This window comes from Onychostruthus taczanowskii, unplaced genomic scaffold, assembly GCF_017590055.1.
Source record: "Onychostruthus taczanowskii isolate IOZ18803 unplaced genomic scaffold, ASM1759005v1 scaffold117, whole genome shotgun sequence".
Taxonomy (NCBI): domain Eukaryota; kingdom Metazoa; phylum Chordata; class Aves; order Passeriformes; family Passeridae; genus Onychostruthus; species Onychostruthus taczanowskii.
This window is the reverse complement of record NW_024498318.1, coordinates 886,282-908,471: the sequence shown is the minus strand read 5'-3', so window position 1 is coordinate 908,471 and position 22,190 is coordinate 886,282. Positions and strand designations below refer to the sequence as shown.

Sequence of the window (22,190 nt, the reverse complement as noted above, 5' to 3'; positions counted from 1 at the left end):
TTAGTCGTTGGAGGTGACGTCGATGTCTTCTCCGCCCGACTGCTTGGTGGCCAGGCGCCATCGGTTGATGTGGTGCGAGCCCTTCTTCTTCTGCTCCGAGTCGGGGCCCTCCTCCTCCAGCTTCTGCCGTTTGTATTTCGTCCGCCGGTTCTGGAACCACACCTTCACCTGCGGCACAGCACACAGCGCCCCGTGGGCTCCGGCACGGCGGCTCTGCGCGGGGAGGAGGCTCGGCTTTCCGGAGGCTCGGCTTGCCCGGAGGCTCGGCTTTCCCCGACTGGCCCTGGCCCTGATCCTGACTCTGTCCCTGGCCCTGTCCTTGTTCCTGACCCTGGCCCTGGCCCTGGCCCATTCCTTTTCCTATCCCTATCCCCAACCCCATCCCTGTTCCTGTCCCTGACTCCATCCCTATCCCTGTCCCTGTCCCTGTCCCCATCCCTGTCCCTGTCCATATCCCCATCCCTGTCCCTGTCACTGTTCCTTTTCATATCCCTATCCCCGACCCCATTCCTGTCCCTATCCCCATCTCTGTCACTATCCCTGTCCCTGTCCCTTTTCCTATACCCATCCCCATCCCTGTCCCCATCCCTGTCCCTATCCCCATCTCTGTCACTATCCCTGTCCCTGTTCCTTTTCCTATCCCCATCCCTGTCCCTGTCCCCATCCCTGTTCTATCCCTGTCCCTATCCCTGTCCTATCCCTGTCCCTTCCCTGTCCCCATCCCTGTTCTATCCCTGTCCCTATCCCTGTCCCTGTCCCATCCCTGTCCCTGTCCCATCCCTGTCCCCATCCCTGTCCTATCCCTGTCCCTGTCCCGTCCCCTCCCTGTCCCCATCCATGTTCTATCCCTGTCCCTATCCCTGTCCCTGTCCCGTCCCTGTCCCTGTCCCATCCCTGTTCTATCCCTGTCCTATCCCTGTCCCCATCCCTGTCCCTCCAGGAGCACTCCCACAGCCAGCCTTCCCTGCCTCAGTTTCCCACAGCAAGGCGGGACACGGGGGACAAATGTGTTTGCTGCCACCTCGCAGCCCTGGAGAACCACAGGGGGTGAAGGGCACCCGGTGCCACCTCAGACAGGGGACAGCAGCACGGGTGACACTCCTCACAGCGCCCAGAGCCCGTCAGCCCGAGCTGGGCTGGGCCTGGGCGGGCACAGCACGGGGAGCAGCCACAGCCAGCCCCGTTCCAGCTGCCAGGGTGCCACAGGCACAGCGGCCGTGGCTGCAGTGACACTGGGATGGCGCTCAGAGCCACCCCCACACCTCCAGCCAGGACCAGAACCCCAATTATCCATCATTAATTGACCACAGCGAGGTTTAGGAGACCTTTCCTGCTCTGCTGGTGCCAGACTCTGTCCCAGGAGCCTGGAGGGGCAGCGGAGTCTCCATCCCTGGGATCCCACCCAGGAACCCTGATCCACACTGGGATCCCACCCAGGAGCCCTGATTCACCCCGGGATCCCACCCAGGAACCAGGAACCCTGATCCACCCTGGGATCCCACCCAGGAACCAGGAACCCCGATCCACCCCGGGATCCCACCCGGGAGCCCTGATCCACCCCACAGAGCTTGGTCCCAGCACTGGCAGCGTGGGCTGGGCCAGGCTCAGGGTCAGGACTGGGCACAGGGCAGCAAGGCCAGGGACAGCTCGGGGTGCTGAGGGCACCCACAGAGTCAGGGGGCACAGAAGGAGGTGGGATGGCACAGGCAGGGATGCAGGGATGCAGGATGGCAGAGGCAGGGAGGGGGAATGCCAGCAAGGAGGGATGCTGGTGGCAGCAGTGAGGGATGCAGGATGCTGCAGGAAGCAGAGTGGATGGGGTAAGGGGTGTGGGATGCTGCAGGCAGGGTTATGGGATGGGATGCAGGATGGGATGCAGGATGCTGCAGGCAGGGTTATGGGATGGGATGCAGGATGGGATGCAGGATGCTGCAGGCAGGATCAGCATTCCCATCCCGGTTCAGCATTCCCATCCCAGCCCAGCATTCCCATCCCAGGTCAGCATTCCCTGGAGCCACACCAGCCCAGCCGCCCCCGACTTTCTGCTGTCCCGGCTCAGGAACGGCTCCTCCCGGCAGGGTCGCGTCCTGCTCTCCCGGGACAGAGCCCACCGCCTTTCCTGCCTCTGGGGCATTCCCGGAACAATGCCGGGCTGGCGCTTTCATTCCGCGCCGCGGAGCGCTTTGCAAACTTTAATTAAACCTCTGGGAACGGGGAAGCTGCCTTATCCCCAAATTGTGGAAGGGGAACCAAGGCATAAAGCAATTAAATCTGCCTGAGCGCGGCTGTGCCGGAGCAGGGCGGGAGGGCAGAGGCTCAGCCCGGCCCGGCCCGGCTCGGCTCTGCTCGGCCCGGCTCTGCCCGGCCCGGCTCGGTTCGGCTCGGCTCGGCTCGGCCCGGCTCGGCTCGGCTCGGCTTGGCTCGGCTCTGCCCGGCCCGGCTCGGCTCGGCTCGGCTCGGCTCGGCTCGGAGGCTCCCCGGGATTCCCGGCTGGAGCTGGGATGCTCCCGGCCTGGAGGATCCCGTGCCGCATCCCTCGCTCCCAAGGGAAAAGCTCCAGGAGCTCCCGGTGGGCGCGGGGGATGAGCTGTCCCCTCACTCCGGGAGGAATCCGTTTAACCCCTGAGCCCGGGGTTTTATCCCTTCCCAAATTAACCCTTCTCGTGCCGGCTGTTTGTGCGTGCCGAGGTCCCAGCGCCGTTCCCTGGGCTGGCTCTGTCCCCCGGGGTCACCTCCCGGCCCGAGCTGCTGCTGCAGGACAGGGACAATCCGGGGGGCTCCTGCATCCCTGTCCTGTCCCTAAGCCCGGCTCCCAGCCGTGTTTCCCTGCACATTCCCAGCTGTGCGGGTACCACGGCCCCCGGAACATCCCGCTCTGCCCGGGAATGCCGATGGCACCTGGGCAATCAGGGCTGGCCCCAGGGTGACATTGCCACCACCACTAGGGGACAATTAAAATCGGGCGCTGACACAAAGGGTGGGGGCACTGGGGTGGGCCTGGATGGGGACAGGGGGGACCAGCCCCACTGCCACAGGGTGACACTGCCTGTGCCAGGTTGTCACCCAAAGTGCCAGCGCTGCACCTCCGCCTGTTCCTGTGGGGACTTTCCTCCTAAAAACCCCCCAAAACTTCTCAGGTTTGTTTCTGGGGACAGTTCTCAGGGCAGGGGACAGCTGCCAGCCCCGGGCCTCACACGGGGCCACTCTGCAGCTCTATCTGGGCATCTTTCTCCTCCTGTGATTCCCAGGCATTCGCTCCGTTAATTATTAATTATTAATTACAGCCAGCACAGAGCCCCTGGCCAGGGCTGCTCTGTCCCTGCAGGGACAGCTCCTGGAGGGGACAGCAGGACTCCATAACCACCCCGAACCAGGAGGGGACACTGGGACACACGGTGACTCCATAACCAGCCCAAACTCCCCTCTGCAGGAGCCAGGGAGAGGCCTCTGCTTGGGGAATGCAGATTTGAGACCCCAGGTGGGGTTTGCCCCATGAGTTCCCGGGGGTGGAGCGGCTCTGCTGGGAATTTTGGGCTCCATGTGCCAGAGGGATCCAGGGAAAGGCCTTCCCAGCCCAGGCTGCTCCCATGGGAGGGGAAGTGACTGGTGCCACCAGCGCTGGGCACAGCAAAGCGCTGCCCAGCCCGACAGGACACAGCACGGTGTCAACAGCCTGTCCCATTCCCAGCACACATCTCAGATCCCAGCCTGGCACACAATCCTGGGGCACCTCAGGGCATGGGGTCCCTGCTGATCCCAGTGCCAGCACAGTGCCCAGGATCCCTGCTGATCCCAATGCCAGCACAGTGCCCTGGATCCCTGCTTATCCCAGTGCCCAGGATCCCTGCTGATCCCAATGCCAGCACAGTGCCCTGGATCCCTGCTTATCCCAGTGCCCAGGATCCCTGCTGATCCCAATGCCAGCACAGTGCCCTGGATCCCTGCTTATCCCAGTGCCCAGGATCCCTGCTGATCCCAATGCCAGCACAGTGCCCTGGATCCCTGCTTATCCCAGTGCCCAGGATCCCTGCTGATCCCAATGCCAGCACAGTGCCCTGGATCCCTGCTTATCCCAGTGCCCAGGATCCCTGCTGATCCCAATGCCAGCACAGTGCCCTGGATCCCTGCTTATCCCAGTGCCCAGGATCCCTGCTGATCCCAATGCCAGCACAGTGCCCTGGATCCCTGCTTATCCCAGTGCCCAGGATCCCTGCTGATCCCAATGCCAGCACAGTGCCCTGGATCCCTGCTTATCCCAGTGCCCAGGATCCCTGCTGATCCCAATGCCAGCACAGTGCCCTGGATCCCTGCTTATCCCAGTGCCCAGGATCCCTGCTGATCCCAATGCCAGCACAGTGCCCTGGATCCCTGCTTATCCCAGTGCCCAGGATCCCTGCTGATCCCAATGCCAGCACAGTGCCCTGGATCCCTGCTTATCCCAGTGCCCAGGATCCCTGCTGATCCCAATGCCAGCACAGTGCCCTGGATCCCTGCTTATCCCAGTGCCCAGGATCCCTGCTGATCCCAATGCCAGCACAGTGCCCTGGATCCCTGCTTATCCCAGTGCCCAGGATCCCTGCTGATCCCAATGCCAGCACAGTGCCCTGGATCCCTGCTTATCCCAGTGCCCAGGATCCCTGCTGATCCCAATGCCAGCACAGTGCCCTGGATCCCTGCTTATCCCAGTGCCCAGGATCCCTGCTGATCCCAATGCCAGCACAGTGCCCTGGATCCCTGCTTATCCCAGTGCCCAGGATCCCTGCTGATCCCAATGCCAGCACAGTGCCCTGGATCCCTGCTTATCCCAGTGCCCAGGATCCCTGCTGATCCCAATGCCAGCACAGTGCCCTGGATCCCTGCTTATCCCAGTGCCCAGGATCCCTGCTGATCCCAATGCCAGCACAGTGCCCTGGATCCCTGCTTATCCCAGTGCCCAGGATCCCTGCTGATCCCAATGCCAGCACAGTGCCCTGGATCCCTGCTTATCCCAGTGCCCAGGATCCCTGCTGATCCCAGTGCTACCACAGTGCCTGGGGATCCCGCTGATCCCAGAGCATCCACAGTGCCCACAGCTACCACAGTGCCTGGGATCCCTGCTGATCCCAGAGCACCCCAGAGCCTGGGATCCCTGCTGATCCCAATGCCAGCACAGTGCCCTGGATCCCTGCTTATTCCCAATGCCAGCACAGTGCCCGGGATCCCTGCTGATCCCAGTGCCCCCACCCTGCCAAGACTCCCCCCCAACACCCAGCTCGATGCCACCTGGTCACACCCCTGTGTCCCCATCACATCCAAACCCCCCAGAGGGCTCCCCTTGCTCAGACCATCCCCAATTCCATTTGGATCCCTCTCTTCTCCACTCTGATCCCACTTTTGGAGCACCTGGATCTGCATTTTGTTCCCCAGTCCCTTTGATTTTGCTGTTCCGGGCCTGTTGTTCCAATCTTACCCCGAATTAACGCAGCTCCTCGGTGGGAGTACGGCTGGGAAGGGGTTAAACACCTGCACCATCCCCACCCTATTTCCCAAGGCATTCCTGATGCTGGGCAGCACCTGAACCTTTCTCACCTTCCCCGGGCTGCTCCAGGTGCTGCTCCCTGGCTGGGGGGCAAAGCTCCCTTTTCCAGGGCTGGGAAACAGGGCCAGGCACAGCCATGAGCTGCAACCCCGTCTGGGAATTGTTAAATCCATGAAAAAATTGTAAAATCCCCCAGTGTGGGTTTGGGTGTGGGGCCCCAGGTGAAAACACCCCTGTGTCACACCGGGATGGGTGTCCTGGATAAAGCGGGCTGCTTTTCCCTGGAAATTTGATTCCATGCAGGATTTATCACCGAATATTTAATTAATAATAATAATAGTAATAATATCCTGGGTTTGGCACAGCCACCAGCCCCTGGCTGTCCCACTCCTCCAATCCCAATACCAGGATGTCTCCCATCCCTCGGCACACCGGGATTATTTCCCTCCAGGTAATTAAAACAGATTTTTTTTTAAATTATTTTTCCAAAGCCACAAAACAGAAGGGAAAATCGCTCGGCACACCGGGATTATTTCCCTCCAGGTAATTAAAACAGATTCTTTTTTTAAAAATTATTTTCCCAAAGCCACAAAACAGAAGGGAAAAGCTTTTCCCTGCAGCCTGAAGCCCCCGCTGGCGGGTGCTGCTCCCGGATGGATCCGTGGGGAAGGACGGAGCCTTTCCCGGCCCTGCCGCTTCCTCCCGTGCTCCCCGCGCTCGCTCCCCGCCAGCAGCAGCAGCAGCTTCCCAAAATTACAGAAACACCACGCCACCAAACAGGCTGCAGCACAGAAGAAATGAAAATGAAAAATATCTCCGTGGCCTCTTTGCACTCTGCGATCTCCCTGGGTTTTTGGGCTGGATGCCGCCGCTGCGCTTCCCCAATAAATGGCATTACTGCATTTAGGCTCCAGGCAGTGCTGGAAAAGGCCAGGGAATGGCTAAGCTCCCCCTGGGGCATCCCACAGCTGCCCTTTCCACCCCGACAAGTTCCTGGCTGTTCTTTGACCTTTGGGTTTTGTCCTTTTTTTCCCTTTTTTTCTCCATTCCAGCCCGGAAGGTGACGGCAGCAGCGGGAAGGGACCCGAGCCGGTGGCGGCGCCGAGCCGCGGGCTGCGGGTCAGGGCAGCAGCACCCTCGGGATCCAAACACCCTGGGCATTTTGGGGGCTCAGTCCCTGCTTCCCGACACCCACAGCTGCTCCTTCCCGCTGTCCCCGTGCCGGTGACATTTTCCTCCCAGGAACTTCCCTCTCCCAGGGACGCGTCTGGAGGTTTTGTTTGGCAGAGCCTGGGCAAGGATGAGCCAGGCGGGTACTGGGAACACCCACGGCTCCAGCTTTATTTCCCAACTAAATTTAAGCTTAAAATTTCAGTTAATTCATCACATAGGCCCAGCCACCTCACCAGAATTCGGGGAAAACTTTCTCCCTCCCTTCATCTGCTGAATATCCCGGGAAATAAAACTCCTTCTCCTGGAGCGTTTGGGAACAGCCGCTCGCCGGAACACCGGGCTCGGACACACAGATGCTCAGCCCCAACTCCCTCATTTTCCCCCAGCTCTGCACACTTTTCCTTTCATCCTCGTGCTTCTCCTGGGTCTCCTTACATCTAAATTCCTGAGAAATGTCTGTTCTGATCCCAGAAAGTCTCACCCAAAACCAGCGCCTTTCGGCAGCGCCGTCTCCACACCCATCCTGAATTCCGGGTGTTGGTGCACAGACCCGGAGCTGCTCGGCTCGGCCACGGTTTTCCAGCTTTCCAGGGAAGCCTTCAGGCTGCTGCTCCTTTCCTGACAGGATTTTTCAACCCAGAAATTGCTCCCGGCGAAAACACCCCAAGCCAGCGAGAAACAACAGCGGAGAGGCGCTCGGGAGAGCGGGACGACGCCAGAGCCGCATTCCCAGCCCAAACCTGCCCCAGCTGCTGCAACCCTAAAAACTGCCTCACAAAAACCCCAAACCCACCCCGAGGAGCCCCAGAACACCCGCAGGCCCTGGGGGTCCTGGGCAAGCCCAGCTGGGGTTTGACACGGGAGCGCTGCGCGGGTCTGGGGCCGCTGCTGGGACAGGGTTAGGGACACGGTGGGACAGGATGGGACACGGTGGGACAGGATGGGACACGGTGGGACAACCAGGTGGCAGTACCTGTGTCTCGGAGAGGCTGAGGCTGCTGGCCAGCTGCTTGCGCTCGGCGCCCACCACGTAGTGGTTCTTCTCGAAGGCTCTCTCCAGGCGCAGCAGCTGCGACGGGGAAAAGGCCGTGCGGATGCGCTTGGGCTTGCGGGCGAAGGGGCCGTGCAGCAGGAGGCTCTCCTGGGACACCTCGCTCCCTGCGGGCACACACAGAGCTCAGCACAGCAGCCCCGGCTGGGCGGTGCTGGGGTGGCTTCCTGGCCCTGAGACACGGGAAGGGCGCAAAAGGGGAATTGCGGGGTTTGGGGAGGCTTGCCCACCCCGGAATTGCGGAGTTTGTGCCGCGTTCTGCCTCTTGGATCGTCTCAGCCCCGCGGTGGGGTTGGACAAGGGATGGATGGGGAGAGCAGCAGGAAGAGGAAAGAAAAGAGGAAGGAAGGTGAGAGGCAGAGAAAAAAGTGAGACGGAGAGAAAAAGGAATTATAAAATAGGAGGAAGACTGAGAAAGTGGCAGGGAAAAATAGAGAAGGAAAACTAAGAAGGAAAAAAGTGAAGGGAAGAAAGAAAGAGGGAAGGGGACAAGGAAAGAGAGGAGAAAAGTGGGAAAGAAATTTTAAAAAGAGGGAAAGAAAGAGAAAGGAAAAAAGAAGGAAAAGAAAGTGAAAGGAGAAAGAAAGAAAGAAAGAAAGAAAGAAAGAAAGAAAGAAAGAAAGAAAGAAAAAATAGAAACAGCTCAGTCAGATCCCTGGGTTTATTTTAATCAATTTTAGATCTGAGAAAAAAAAAAAAAAAAAAAAGAAGGAAAGAAGCAAAGAATAACGAACGAGTGAAGGAAATCCGTAAAGCAAGCGAGGGAAACAAGGAAGAAAGAAACGAAAGCAAGGGAAGAAACAGAAAATTAAAGGCGGAGAGAGAAGGCAGGACAGACGGACGGCTCGGGAGAGCGGCGGGCCGGGCTCGGCGGCGGCGGGGGACCCGGAGGGGCCGGGCCGGTGCCCCCGGGCGCCGCCGGCAGCGGCCGCAATCCCCGGCGGAGCCCCGGGGACGAGCGAGGGCTCGGTGCCGAGCAGATAAAACTAATCCGGGCTGCGGGACCCCCCGGCACCGCGGCGGGACGGAGGGGATGGCGGTGGAGGGGAAACGGAGAGGGGAAAAAAAGAGAAAGAAGAAAAAAAAAATAAAGAAAAGGAGAAAAAAAAAAAGAAAGAAAAAGCATGGGGGGAAAGGAAAGAAAAGGACGCAGCTACAGAAAGGAAAAGGAAAAGAAAGAGGATAGGAAGGAACGGAGAGAAAGAAAATAAAGATAAAAGAAATAGAGACAGAATCAGAAAATTAAGAGAAAGAAAGAAGGAACGAAAGAAAGAACGAAAGAAGCAAAACAAGAAAGTGAGGAAAAGAAAGAGAAGGAAAAAAAGAGAAGAAAGAAATAAAGAGAAGAAAAGGAATCGAGAGAAAAATCTACAGAACCAAACAACATCTCCCTGCGCAGCCGAGATCCGCCGCACCGAAATCCTTCCCTTCGTTCCCGGGAAGGAGAAAACCAAATTCCCGGCTCGGCTGCGCACGGAGGCGGCGGCGCCGGTCCCGTCCCCCGGAGCTCCGCGGTGCTCGGCCGGGACTCTGCGGGGCTGCCACGGCCCCGGGGCTGCGGGAGCGCTCCGGCCGCGGCCGTGCAAAGGCACCGGCACCGGGAGCTCGCAGGCACCGGGAGCTCGGAGGAACCGGGAGCTCGCAGGCACCGGGAGCTCGCAGGCACCGGGAGCCCAGAGGCACCCGGAGCTCGGCTCGGAGGCACCGGGAGCTCGCAGACACCGGGAGCTCTGAGGCACCGGGAGCTCGCAGGCACCGGGAGCTCGGAAGCACCGGGAGCTCGGAGGCACCGGGAGCTCAGAGGCACCGGGAGCTCACAGGCACCGGGAGCTCAGAGGCACCGGGAGCTCGCAGGCACCGGGAGCTCCCGGGGCCCCGGCCGTGCGTGCGGGCACGGCAGCAACAGGTCCTGCCCTGCAGCCGGGCCCCCCCGAGCCCCGGGAAGGAGCCCCGCGGCTCCGCAGCCCCCGGGGCCGCCGGCAGCCCCCGGCCCTCGCCCCCCGCGGCCCCCGCTCACCTTGGAAGCGGTGGCCGAAGAAGCGGTTCCGCAGCACCCAGGGGTAAAAGTTGAGCGGGTCGCGGTGCTGCGGCCCGAAGAAGGGGTGCGGGTGCGGCAGGGCCGAGCCCCCCAGCTGGGGGGGCCCGACGGGCAGCGCCGGGTGCCCCACGGCCTCGGGGAAGACGAGCTCGGCGCTGCCGTACAGGGCCCGGCCGGCGGCTCCCTGGAAGCCGGGGGCGAAGGCGGCGGCGTCGGCGGCGGCGGCGGGGCCGGGGTAGGCGAGGGCGGCGGGGCGCGGGGGGTCCTCGGGGCCCAGTACCTGCGGGGCCCGCGGGGGCGGCCTCACCTGAGCCCCGCGCACCGAGGGAGGGGAGGCCGGCGGAGGCAGGGCCGGGATGGGGAGGGCAGGGGGAGGCAGGGCTGGGGTGGGAGAGCGGGGATTGTAGGGATGGGATGGGAGAGCAGGGCTGGGATGGGATGGGAGAGCAGGGCCGGGATGGGATGGGAGAGCAGGGCCGGGATGGGAGAGCAGGGATTGCAGGGATGGGATAGGAGAGCAGGGCCGGGATGGGATGGGAGAGCAAGGACGGGATAAGGGAGAGCAGGGATTGTAGGGCTGGGATAGGAGAGCAGGGCCGGGATGGGATGGGAGAGCAGGGATTGTAGGGATGGGATGGGAGAGCAGGGCCGAGATGGGATGGGAGAGCAGGGACGGGATGGGGAGGGCAGGACTGGGATGCAGAGGGCAGGGAATGCGGGGATGGGATGGGAAGGCAGGGCCAGGATAGGAGAGCAGGGACGGGATAAGGGAGAGCAGGGATTGTAAGGATCGGATGGGAGAGCAAGGCTGGGATGACGAGGGCAGGGATTGTAGGGATGGGATGGGATGGGAGAGCAGGAACGGGATAGGGAAGCCAGCGGAGGCAGGGCCGGGATGGAAGAGCAGGGGAAAGTAGGGATGGGGTGGGATGGAGTGGGAGAGCCGATCAGGTAGGGATGGGTCGGGATAGGATGGGAAGGCAGGGAGAGACAGGACGGGCAGTGCGAGGAAGAGGAGGCAAGAGGGGGGTAAGGACAGGCAGGGGAGGCAAGAGGAGGCCGGGAGGAGGCAGGGGAAGGCACGGGAGGTACGGACAGGCCGGGGAGGACAAGGAGAGGCCGGGGAGGACAGGGGGAGATGGGGCAGGAAGGGGAGGCAGAGGAGGCAAAAGCACGCAGAGAGCGCCCGAAAAACTGGACTGGAGCCGCTCCCGCAGGCACGCCGCGAACTTGTGGCACGGGGGGCTCCGGCTGCGGGGCGCGGGGGTTTCCCTCAGCATTAAAAAAAAAAAAAAATTAAAATAATCTTTTTGAAGTCCTCATTTTTTCTTCTTCTTCTTTTGGCTTTTTTTTCTTTTTCTTTTTCTTTTTTTTTTTTTTTTAATATATTTTTTCCCCTATTTAAATGAATAAAGCAGCGCTGCCGGCCCGCGGGGGGAGCACAGGTGAAGCCTCCCCCACCGCTCCCGCCCCCCGCGCAAGCTCCGCTCCCCTCCGCGTGTCCCCTTCCAAAGGCAGGACCTTCCCCCGGCCGAAACCTCTCCCCACCGCTCCAATCCTGCGCCGGGAATGAAAACAAAATTTAAAAAAAAAAGCCAAAGCTCCCAAGAAGTGGCACTTTCGGCCGTTTCGCCCCGGCGCGGGGGATGCGCGGGCGCGCAGCCCCTGCGCGGGCCGGTCCCGAGTTCACTCCGCAGTTTGGCTCTGCTCGGAGTTTTGCTGGCCCGCGGAGGCGAGGGCCAGCCCTCCCCTCCCGCACAAAGGGGGTTGAAAGTCTATTTTCCACTTGGCTGGATCGAAATACTCCGCGCGGGATCCTTCCCCCCGCGGAGAGGAGAGCGCTGCTGCGCGCCCGCGGGCTCTGCGCGGACCCGCTCCCGCAAGAGGCTGCGGGAAGAAGGATGGGGGCAGGAAAGGCAAAATTACACGAAATCCCAGAGAAGCGAAAGCCTAAAAACGGAGCGAGAGCGTCGGCAAAGCGGGGTGGTTTTTTTTTTAATTTTTATTTTCATTTCCGCAAGAGAGAGAGGAAAAAAATAATCGACATTCAAAATATTTTATAAATAGATTTTAAAATGTATATTTTCTCTTTTTTTAAAAAAATAGAACGAGTGGAAATAAAGAAGAGGAGTTGGGTGAGAGAGCTGGCGGAGAGGGCAGCGGGAGCGGAGCGGGGAACACCCGCGGAGGGACGGGGACGGGAAGGGAAGGGATGGGGAAGAAGGGGAAGGGATAGAGATGGGAAGAAGGAGAAGGGAAGGAATCGGGAAGGAGAAGGGGACGCGGGGACAGCTCGGCTCAGTCGCGGAAACTGTGCCCGGCTCCGGACCGTTTGCGGAATTTCATTTAAATCAATTTAATCTAATTGAATTCTATTTAATTTCTTTTTTCTTTTTTTATTTCTTTTTTTTCTTTCTTTTTTTTTTTTTCCCCCTCGACCTTTTCCCTGCCCCGGGGGCCGGCGGGGGGAGACGCGGCCCCTCCGCCCCTGCCCTGCGGGATCCGCGGGTGCGGAGCGGGCGCTGCGGGATCCGCGGCCCCGGAGCGCGGCGCGGGGCCGGGATTTCGTTTCGTGCGGATCTCCCTCATTTCAGCATCTTCAGAGGGAGAAAGCCGGGAAAGGCGGCCGGGCTGCGGCTGCTTCCCGCGGGGTCCCCGCGGCCGGCAGCTCCCCCGGCTGCGGCGGAACATTTCCCGGGAGGGAGCGGCTTCGCTCCGGGGTGAATCGCCCTCTCGGGAATCTACAAACCTTCCACCTCGTTTTGTTTTTTTTTCCCCAACTCGCCCCGGCGGTTTTCAGTCCCGGCTCAGTGTCCAGGCGAGGCTGCTCGGATGGGAAGGGAACCCGGGAGCTGCTACGCTGAAACCGACCGAGAACGCCAAATTTGTCTTTAAATTTCTTTTTTTCCCCTCTGCTCCCAGGCCTGCTCCCAGCTCCAGGATAAAACTCAAGCAGGATTTTTATCCCTTCGGGAATAAACCCGGAGCAGCCGAGCCGGGGTCTTGCTCGGGCTGGAGATGCCCCTGGTTTATGGAGAGGAAAACTTTATCCTCAAAATGCGCAGAGAGGGGAGCCGGGCTGGATCCCCCCCCCGCTGGATTCCGGCCGGGAGCGGCTCCGGGAAGGGGAAAAAACCATTTTCCTTTTTAACGAAAGAGCCGCCGGCCGTGCGAGCGCAGCCGAGGGCCCGCAGGGGCCGGGCCGGGGGCGGCTGCAGCGGGATCGGGGGTGCCGGGGGGAAAAGGAGGGGTCTGCAAAACCCAACCGGGGGGTCCTGCAAGGAGCAAACGAAAGGACAGGGAAGGAGAGGGAAAGAGGGACGGGACGGGCACGGAACACCGGCCGCGGGCTGGGGGTAGGGGGTCATTTCTGGGGTGGCAGCGGGGTGGCACAGGGACACCCCTGTGTCCGTGTCCGTCCGTGCCCGGCTGTCCCCTCGTTAATCGGTAACGCCGCGGCCCCGCCGTCAAAGGGCACCGCGGGCACAGCGGCCCCGGGCCCGGAGCGGGGCCGCGGGCACGGCTCGGCCCCGCGTTAAAAGTTGACCAGACTTCAAAGCGCTGCAGCGTTTCCTCCTCCGCTCTCCCCGCGGGCACTGCTCCTGCCCGGCCCGGCTCCTTCTCATCGGCCATGCGGGGCGGCAGAGGGGGAAGTGGGGCCTGATTGGGGCTGGGAGGTTAATGAGCTCCTTCTCCTGCTTCCTTGGAATTAATTCTATTTGATTTTTTACATTGTTTTTGGTTCGGGAATATGCTGGATCGGAATAAATCGTCCCTGAAAGCAGCGGCTTCCAGCAGGTTATTCCTGTCCCATCCCTCAGCGTCCTCCAGGCAGGTGATTTTGGCAACTGGTGCATGGAGGGATGGAGGGATGGAGGGATGGATGGATGGATGGATGGATGGATGGATGGATGGATGGATTTTATGGGATCAGGCTGACTGAGAGAGGATCCCACCCTGAGTCTAGGGACGGGAAGTCACCCAATCCCCCAGTTCTGGACTGGGAGAGGCCATTCCAGCAGGGAAAGAGGCTGCTGGGTTCCCACCCATCTCCACCTGCTCTTCCATGGGGCTGCATCCCCTCCCCTCTCCAAACCCTCCCAGGCATGGTGGGACCTGCTGTGACAGGTCCTGGGCACACTCAGAGGTGCCACACCCTGGGGGCCCTTGGAGGGGACACAGCTGTGGCTCTGGTGGCTGCAGCCACGCTGGGAACAGGAATCCTGAGCCCGCAAAACAAACAGGGATTGGCAGCCAGGTCCTTGTAGATGCAGAAGATCCAGCTCTGGATGGGATCATCTCCAGCCTGGTAACACCGCCAGGGGATGGGGAGGTGCCCATGGCCCTGAGAAAGCCTTTCCAGGAGCTGGGACATCCCAGCCCTTGGTGGCCTGGGCTGCCCCTGGGACAGGGACAGCTCTGGTCACTCCTGTTCCACGGTGACACAGCACAGGGACAGCTCTGGTCACTCCTGTTCCACAGTGACACAGCACAGGGACAGCTCTGGTCACTCCTGTTCCACAGTGACACAGCACAGGGACAGCTCTGGTCACTCCTGTTCCACGGTGACACAGCACAGGGACAGCTCTGGTCACTCCTGTTCCACAGTGACACAGCACAGGGACAGCTCTGGTCACTCCTGTCCAGCAGTGACACAGGACAAGGATTTTGGGAAAGCCATCCAGACCCCATGAGTGCAAAGTGCTGTGCAGAGTTTGGGCATTTGGGGACCTTCCCCTGACCTCGTGCCTGACCTTGGGGACCCCGTGTCCCCTGCCTGGCTGTGCTGAGCTGGCTGTCCCACAGCAGGGCCCGTGGAAGGCTCTGGAACACCCGGACTGGGGCACCATCAGGATGTCCTGCTGGTGACAGGGCTGGTGACAGCAGTGCCACGGGGAGCTGCAGCACACACGGCTCCAGGGGTGGCACCAGGGGTGGCACAAAGGGGACACGGCCCTCCCTGGGCTCCTGGAATCCCCACAGTGAGGGCCCAGCCCAGCCCCCAGCCCCCAGCCCCAAAACCCACCTTGGTTTGTTGTGCTGGGCCCCAGTGTGGCAGCAGCAGTGGTTGTGTGGCACTGCCAGGGTTGTGTGGCACTGCCATGCCCTGTGGCAGGTTGTGTGGCACTGCCATGGCCCTGTAGTACTGCCAGGGCTGTGTGGCACTGCCATGGCCCTGTGGCACTGCCATTGTTGCGTGGCACTGCCTTGTTGCGTGGCACTGCCATGTCTGTGTGGCACTGCCATTGTTGTATGACACTGCCATACCCTGTGGCACTGCCATGTCTGTGTGGCACTACCATGCTCCGTGGCACTGCCATGGTTGTGTGGCACTGCCATGCCCTGTGGCACCGCCATACCCAGTGGCACTGCCATTCCCCGTGACACTGCCATGGCCTGTGGCACTGCTATGCTCTGTGGCACTGCTGTGGGGGTGTGGCACTGCCATGGTTGTGTGGCACTGCCATGCCCTGTGGCACCGCCATACCCAGTGGCAATGCCATAGTTTTGTGGCACTGCCATGGCTGTGTGGCACTGCCATGCCCTGCTGGAGCCGACCCTCTCTCTCCCTGGCCCTGTAACCCCCCCGGGTGCTGGGGTCAGCAGCGCCCTGCCCAGCGCTGCTCCCAGCCTGGCTGGGTTTATCCCGCTGGCAGCTCCAAGAGCAGCGGGCACAGCGGGCACAGGGGGCACAGGGGGCACAGCGGGCAGAGTGGGCACAGGGAGCACAGCGGGCACAGGGAGCACAGCAGGCACAGTGGGCAGAGTGGGCAGAGTGGGCACAGCGGGCACAGGGAGCACAGCGGGCACAGGGGGCACAGGGAGCACAGGGGGCACAGCAGGCACAGGGGGCACAGGGAGCACAGGGAGCACAGGGGGCACAGCAGGCACAGGGGGCACAGGGAGCACAGGGAGCACAGGGGGCACAGCAGGCACAGGGGGCACAGGGAGCACAGGGAGCACAGGGGGCACAGCAGGCACAGGGGGCACAGGGAGCACAGGGAGCACAGGGGGCACAGCAGGCACAGGGGGCACAGGGAGCACAGGGAGCACAGGGGGCACAGCAGGCACAGGGGGCACAGGGAGCACAGGGAGCACAGGGGGCACAGCAGGCACAGGGGGCACAGGGAGCACAGGGAGCACAGGGGGCACAGCAGGCACAGGGGGCACAGGGAGCACAGGGAGCACAGGGGGCACAGCAGGCACAGGGGGCACAGGGAGCACAGGGAGCACAGGGGGCACAGCAGGCACAGGGGGCACAGGGAGCACAGGGAGCACAGGGGGCACAGCAGGCACAGGGGGCACAGGGAGCACAGGGAGCACAGGGGGCACAGCAGGCACAGGGGGCACAGGGAGCACAGGGAGCACAGGGGGCACAGCAGGCACAGGGGGCACAGGGAGCACAGGGAGCACAGGGGGCACAGCAGGCACAGGGGGCACAGGGAGCACAGGGAGCACAGGGGGCACAGCAGGCACAGGGGGCACAGGGAGCACAGGGAGCACAGGGGGCACAGCAGGCACAGGGGGCACAGGGAGCACAGGGAGCACAGGGGGCACAGCAGGCACAGGGGGCACAGGGAGCACAGGGAGCACAGGGGGCACAGCAGGCACAGGGGGCACAGGGAGCACAGGGAGCACAGGGGGCACAGCAGGCACAGGGGGCACAGGGAGCACAGGGAGCACAGGGGGCACAGCAGGCACAGGGGGCACAGGGAGCACAGGGAGCACAGGGGGCACAGCAGGCACAGGGGGCACAGGGAGCACAGGGAGCACAGGGGGCACAGCAGGCACAGGGGGCACAGGGAGCACAGGGAGCACAGGGGGCACAGCAGGCACAGGGGGCACAGGGAGCACAGGGAGCACAGGGGGCACAGCAGGCACAGGGGGCACAGGGAGCACAGGGAGCACAGGGGGCACAGCAGGCACAGGGGGCACAGGGAGCACAGGGAGCACAGGGGGCACAGCAGGCACAGGGGGCACAGGGAGCACAGGGAGCACAGGGGGCACAGCAGGCACAGGGGGCACAGGGAGCACAGGGAGCACAGGGGGCACAGCAGGCACAGGGGGCACAGGGAGCACAGGGAGCACAGGGGGCACAGCAGGCACAGGGGGCACAGGGAGCACAGGGAGCACAGGGGGCACAGCAGGCACAGGGGGCACAGGGAGCACAGGGAGCACAGGGGGCACAGCAGGCACAGGGGGCACAGGGAGCACAGGGAGCACAGGGGGCACAGCAGGCACAGGGGGCACAGGGAGCACAGGGAGCACAGGGGGCACAGCAGGCACAGGGGGCACAGGGAGCACAGGGAGCACAGGGGGCACAGCGGGCACAGGGGGGCACAGCGGGCACAGCGGTTTGGGGTCAGCCAGAGCTCCGCGGTGCTTTGGGGTGCAGGTTGGTGTCCCGGCACAGAGGGCACAGCGGGCACAGGGGGCACAGCGGGCACAGAGGGCACAGCGGGCACAGGGGGCACAGCGGGCACAGAGGGCACAGGGGGCACAGGGGGCACAGCGGGCACAGGGGGCACAGGGGGCACGGCGGTTTGGGGTCAGCCAGAGCTCCGCCGTGCTTTGGGGTGCAGGTTGGCGTCCCGATCCCTCGCGCCAGGGCTATCGGGTGTCACCTCAGGAATGCTCATTCCCGCAGGAATGTCCTTCTGGGAGAGCCGGGGGAACTTCCCCCCAGGAAATGGCGCATCCAGCCCGGGAGGTGCCCCGGGGGGCACCGGAGCGTGACCCCCCCCTCCCAGCCCCTCAGGAACATTCCCTGATCCCGCAGCCACGGCAGGGCCAGCAAACCTCGGGGACAGGAGCTGTGGCCCCCGGGAGAGTCCCCAAAACCCCCGCGGGACCTGGCAGTGCCACATCAGGGCGGATCAGCAGAGCCAGCCGCCCTGCCCTCCCCAAAATCCCATCAGATGGCACCGGGACGCTGCGCTGTCACCTCCGAATGTCACTTGTGGACACCAACCTCCCAGCAGAGCCAAAGCGCTGCTGGAATTTCCCTGCTTTCCCACGTGGAGCAATCCCCTGTCGGAAGCACCTGGGCACCTTTCTGTGGGAACACTGGGGCTGCTTTTCCCGTGCCACCCTGGAAAATCCATCCAGAAATCAGCTCAGGCTGTCCCTTCCAGCTTTGGGGACACCTCGGGGACACCTCAGAGCAGGGGTTAAAGCCAATCCTAGCGTGGAGCTGCCCCAAGCAGGAGGAAATGCGTTTTTCAGGGGTTCTGGTGGATCCTGGTGGATTCCCGTGATCTCCCCCACCCCCAAACCTCCGAAGGCGCGGATCCCCCTCCCTCTTCCCTCGGGGAGTGGTCGGAGGGGGCCCCTGGCTGAGTCATTTATTTATTTTGCCGGTGCCATATGAAAGGCAGCCCCGGGTGTTTCCATACGAGGCGGATAGGTGCTTCCAACACTGACATTCTCCAGGAGAAAAATAGGCAGGAAAGCTCCTGGCGCAGCAGTTTTATTGTGTTAATAAGTTTGGCGTCTATAAGCACCATATGTAAATGACTGCTATAGTGCCTTGCTGCCATTTAACATTATGTTGGGGAGGTGAGCGGGAGCCAAGTCTGCAGCTTTTCCATTAATACACCACGAGCTGCCAATTCCGGAGGGGCTTTTTTCCCTCTTTTTATTTTTTTTCTTCCCCTTTTTTTTTTTTTTTGAAAATGGGAAAGAGCCCGGCGCCAAAATGCTGCCTCGGACCCTTCCGTTGGGTGGGAAATGGGTAAATATTGTGTTCATTTAGCCCTGGAGGCAGCTCCAGAGCTTGGAGCTGCGCTGGGAAATCCCGGTCTGCTGAGTATCCCGATCCTCGGGTGAGGGCTGAGGGATGGGCAGAGCCGCTGCCAGCCCGGGGCTGTGTTTGGGGGTTTATCCCACTGTGTTTGGGGGTTTCTCCCACTGTCTTTGGGGGTTTATCCCTGCTCCCCCTTCCCCGACAAGCAGGGGAAAAAAAGAAAGAAAAACAAGGGGGGGGGAAACTGAAACGTAAAGCGCCGTGAGTTTGTTCCTCCTGCAAGGAATTCAGCGAATTTCTGTTGAATCGATGGCTCCGTGCAGTCATATGGATGGCAGGCTCCCAGCCATTATTAGTGTAAACAGATTTGTGAGCAGTATATTTAGCTGCTCCATATTGCTTTTAGGAAATGTGCACATTTCCATGGCACACACTTCCAGAGGGCCATACCCTGCCACGGCTCTGCAGGTGGGCACGGAGCCTCCCGAGCCTCCCGGGGCTCCCCCAGCCTCTGCCCCAGCCGGGAGGGAGCCCCGAGATGCCCGGAGGGGTTTGGGTGCTTCCCTGCTGGCCGTCCCACCTGGAAAAAGGAGCTGCTGGGCACGGCCTGGCTGCTCCCTGCTGGCTCCTGCCTGTCCCACCCGTGTCCCACCTGGAAAACAGAGCTGGAGGGGACAGCCTGGCCGGGCCACGCTGCTCCCTGCGGTGGCAGAGCTGGGATGCAGCTCCTGGAGGAGGTGGTGGCAGCAGCAGCGCTCCTGGGGGGTGCCCAGCGTGGATTTTGGGGCTCCAGGGCACCCAGTGTGGATTTTGGGGGGTGCCCAGCGTGGATTTTGGGGCTCCAGGGCACCCAGTGTGGATTTTGGGGTGTGAGGGGCGTGGATTTTGGGGCTCCAGGGCACCCAGTGTGGATTTTGGGGGGTGCCCAGCGTGGATTTTGGGGCTCCAGGGCACCCAGTGTGGATTTTGGGGGGTGCCCAGAGTGGATTTGGGGCTGCAGGGCACCCAGTGTGGATTTTGGGGAGTGCCCAGAGTGGATTTGGGGCTCCAGGGCACCCAGTGTGGATTTTGGGGGGTGCCCAGCGTGGATTTTGGGGCTCCAGGGCACCCAGTGTGGATTTTGGGGTGTGCTCAGTGTGGATTTTGGGGCTCCAGGGCACCCAGTGTGGATTTTGCGGGGTGCCCAGCGTGGATCTTGGGGCTCCAGGGCACCCAGCATGGATTCTGGGGGGTGCCCAGCATGGATTTTGGGGCTCCAGGGCACCCAGTGTGGATTTTGGGGAGTGCCCAGAGTGGATTTGGAGCTCCAGGGCACCCAGTGTGGATTTTGGGGGGTGCCCAGCGTGGATTTTGGGGCTCCAGGGCACCCAGCATGGATTCTGGGGGGTGCCCAGCATGGATTTTGGGGCTCCAGGGCACCCAGCATGGATTTTGGGGGGTGCCCAGCGTGGATTTGGAGCTCCAGGGCACCCAGTGTGGATGTTGGGGGGTGCCCAGCGTGGATTTTGGGGCTCCAGGGCACCCAGTGTGGATGTTGGAGGGTGCTCAGTGTGGATTTTGGGGCTCCAGGGCACCCAGTGTGGATTTTGGGGCTCCAGGGCACCCAGCCTGGATTTGGGGCTCCAGGGCACCCAGCCCTGCCCAGAGCTCTGCAGTGGGGTGAGCTGGCTCAGTGCTCAGGCACCGCTGGGGGATCCTCACGGGCACTGCCAGGGCAGGGAGGCACCCGGGGAATGCTCTGGGAACCAGGTGACACAAACACCCAGGGATTGTGCCGGGATCCGAGTGACACAGCCACGCAGGGATCGCTCTGGGATCCAGGTGACACAGCCACCCAGGGATTGTGCCAGGATCCAGGTGATACAGCCACCCAGGGACCTCTTTAGGACGCAGGTGACATAGACACAGGGCACGGCAGGGTGATGGTGACACAGGGCACGGCAGGGTGACGGTGACACAGACGCAGGGCACGGCAGGGTGCAGGTGACACGGGGCACAGCAGGGTGACGGTGACACAGACACAGGGCACGGCAGGGTGACGGTGACAGAGGGCACGGCAGGGTGACGGTGACAGAGGGCACGGCAGGGTGACGGTGACAGAGGGCACGGCAGGGTGACGGTGACAGAGGGCACGGCAGGGTGACGGTGACAGAGGGCACGGCAGGGTGACGGTGACAGAGGGCACGGCAGGGTGACGGTGACAGAGGGCACGGCAGGGTGACGGTGACAGAGGGCACGGCAGGGTGACGGTGACAGAGGGCACGGCAGGGTGACGGTGACAGAGGGCACGGCAGGGTGACGGTGACACGGGGCACGGCTGGGTGACGGTGACACAGGGCACAGCAGGGTGACAGTGACACAGACACAGGGCACAGCAGGGTGACGGTGACACACTCACAGGGCACGGCAGGGTGACACAGACACAGGGCACGGCAGGGTGCAGGTGACACAGGGCACGGCAGGGTGACGGTGACACAGACACGGGGCACGGCAGGGTGACGGTGACACGGGGCACGGCAGGGTGATGGTGACACAGACACAGGGCACGGCAGGGTGATGGTGACACAGACGCAGGGCACGGCAGGGGGACGGTGACACAGGGCACGGCAGGGTGACGGTGACACGGGGCACGGCAGGGTGACGGTGACACAGACACAGGGCACTGCAGGGTGCAGGTGACAGGGCACGGCAGGGTGACGGTGACACAGAGCACGGCAGGGTGACGGTGACACAGGGCACGGCAGGGTGACGGTGACAGGGCACGGCAGGGTGACAGTGACACTCCCCCAGGCCCACCCCATGCGCGGGACACAGCAGCCACATCCCGGCCGTGCCGGGAGCGCTCCGGTCCCTCCTGCTCCTCCCGAGCCCAGCGCAGCCCCGAGCGGGCCCCGAATGTGCCAAAAAGCGACCCCAGCTCCCCGCGAGCCCTACGGGGTGGATCCTGTCCCCCGAGATCCCCCCAGGATCCCCGTTTCCCGCAGCAGCCAGCGGGAGCAGCCCCTCGCAGCTCCCCAAAGCCCCGCGGGCACCGCGATCCCGCTCGGCTCCTGCGGGAAGGGACAGCGGGAATGTGGCACGGGCCCGTGCCAGGCAGGGGCACGGAGCGGGCACAGGGGCTTCGCTGCTCTCCCTGGGCTGCTTTCCCTTCGCTGCTCTCCCTTTGCCGCTTTCCCGTTCCTGTTTTCCCTTCGCTGCTCTCCCTTTGCCGCTTTCCCGTTCCTGTTTTCCCTTCGCTGCTCTCCCTTTGCCGCTTTCCCGTTCCTGTTTTCCCTTCGCTGCTCTCCCTTTGCCGCTTTCCCGTTCCTGTTTTCCCTTCGCTGCTCTCCCTTCGCTATTTTCCCGTTCCTGCTCTCCTTCTCCTGCTCTCCCTTCGCTGTTTTCCCATTCCTGCTCTCCCTCTCCTGCTCTCCCTCGCCGCTCTCCCTTTGCACTTTTCCCGTTCCTGCTCTCCCGTTCCTGCTCTCCTTCTCCTGCTCTCCCTTTGCTGTTTTCTCTTTGCTGTTTTCCCTTTCCTCCTCTCCCTCGTTGCTCTCCCTTTGCAGTTTCCCCTTTCCTGCCCTCCCTTTGCAGCTTTCCCGTTCCTGCTCTCCCTCTCCCCTCTCTCTGTCCCCTCTCCCTGCCTGCTCTCCCTCTCCCTCTCCCTCTCCCTCTCCCTCTCCCT

The 22,190-nt window shown here is 62.2% G+C and overlaps 1 protein-coding gene across 1 annotated transcript in view; it reads right to left on the bottom strand.

The window, feature by feature from the left end:
- Positions 1-22,190, bottom strand: part of EMX1 (empty spiracles homeobox 1) — a 22,998-nt gene continuing 808 nt past the window's right edge. Inside the window, exons 2-4 of the mRNA XM_041427612.1 lie at positions 9,760-10,161; positions 7,665-7,849; positions 1-168 (exon numbers count right to left, since the gene is read on the bottom strand). Coding sequence (XP_041283546.1) covers positions 1-168; positions 7,665-7,849; positions 9,760-10,161 — 755 coding nt within the window. The remainder of the gene's footprint in view (positions 169-7,664; positions 7,850-9,759; positions 10,162-22,190) is intronic.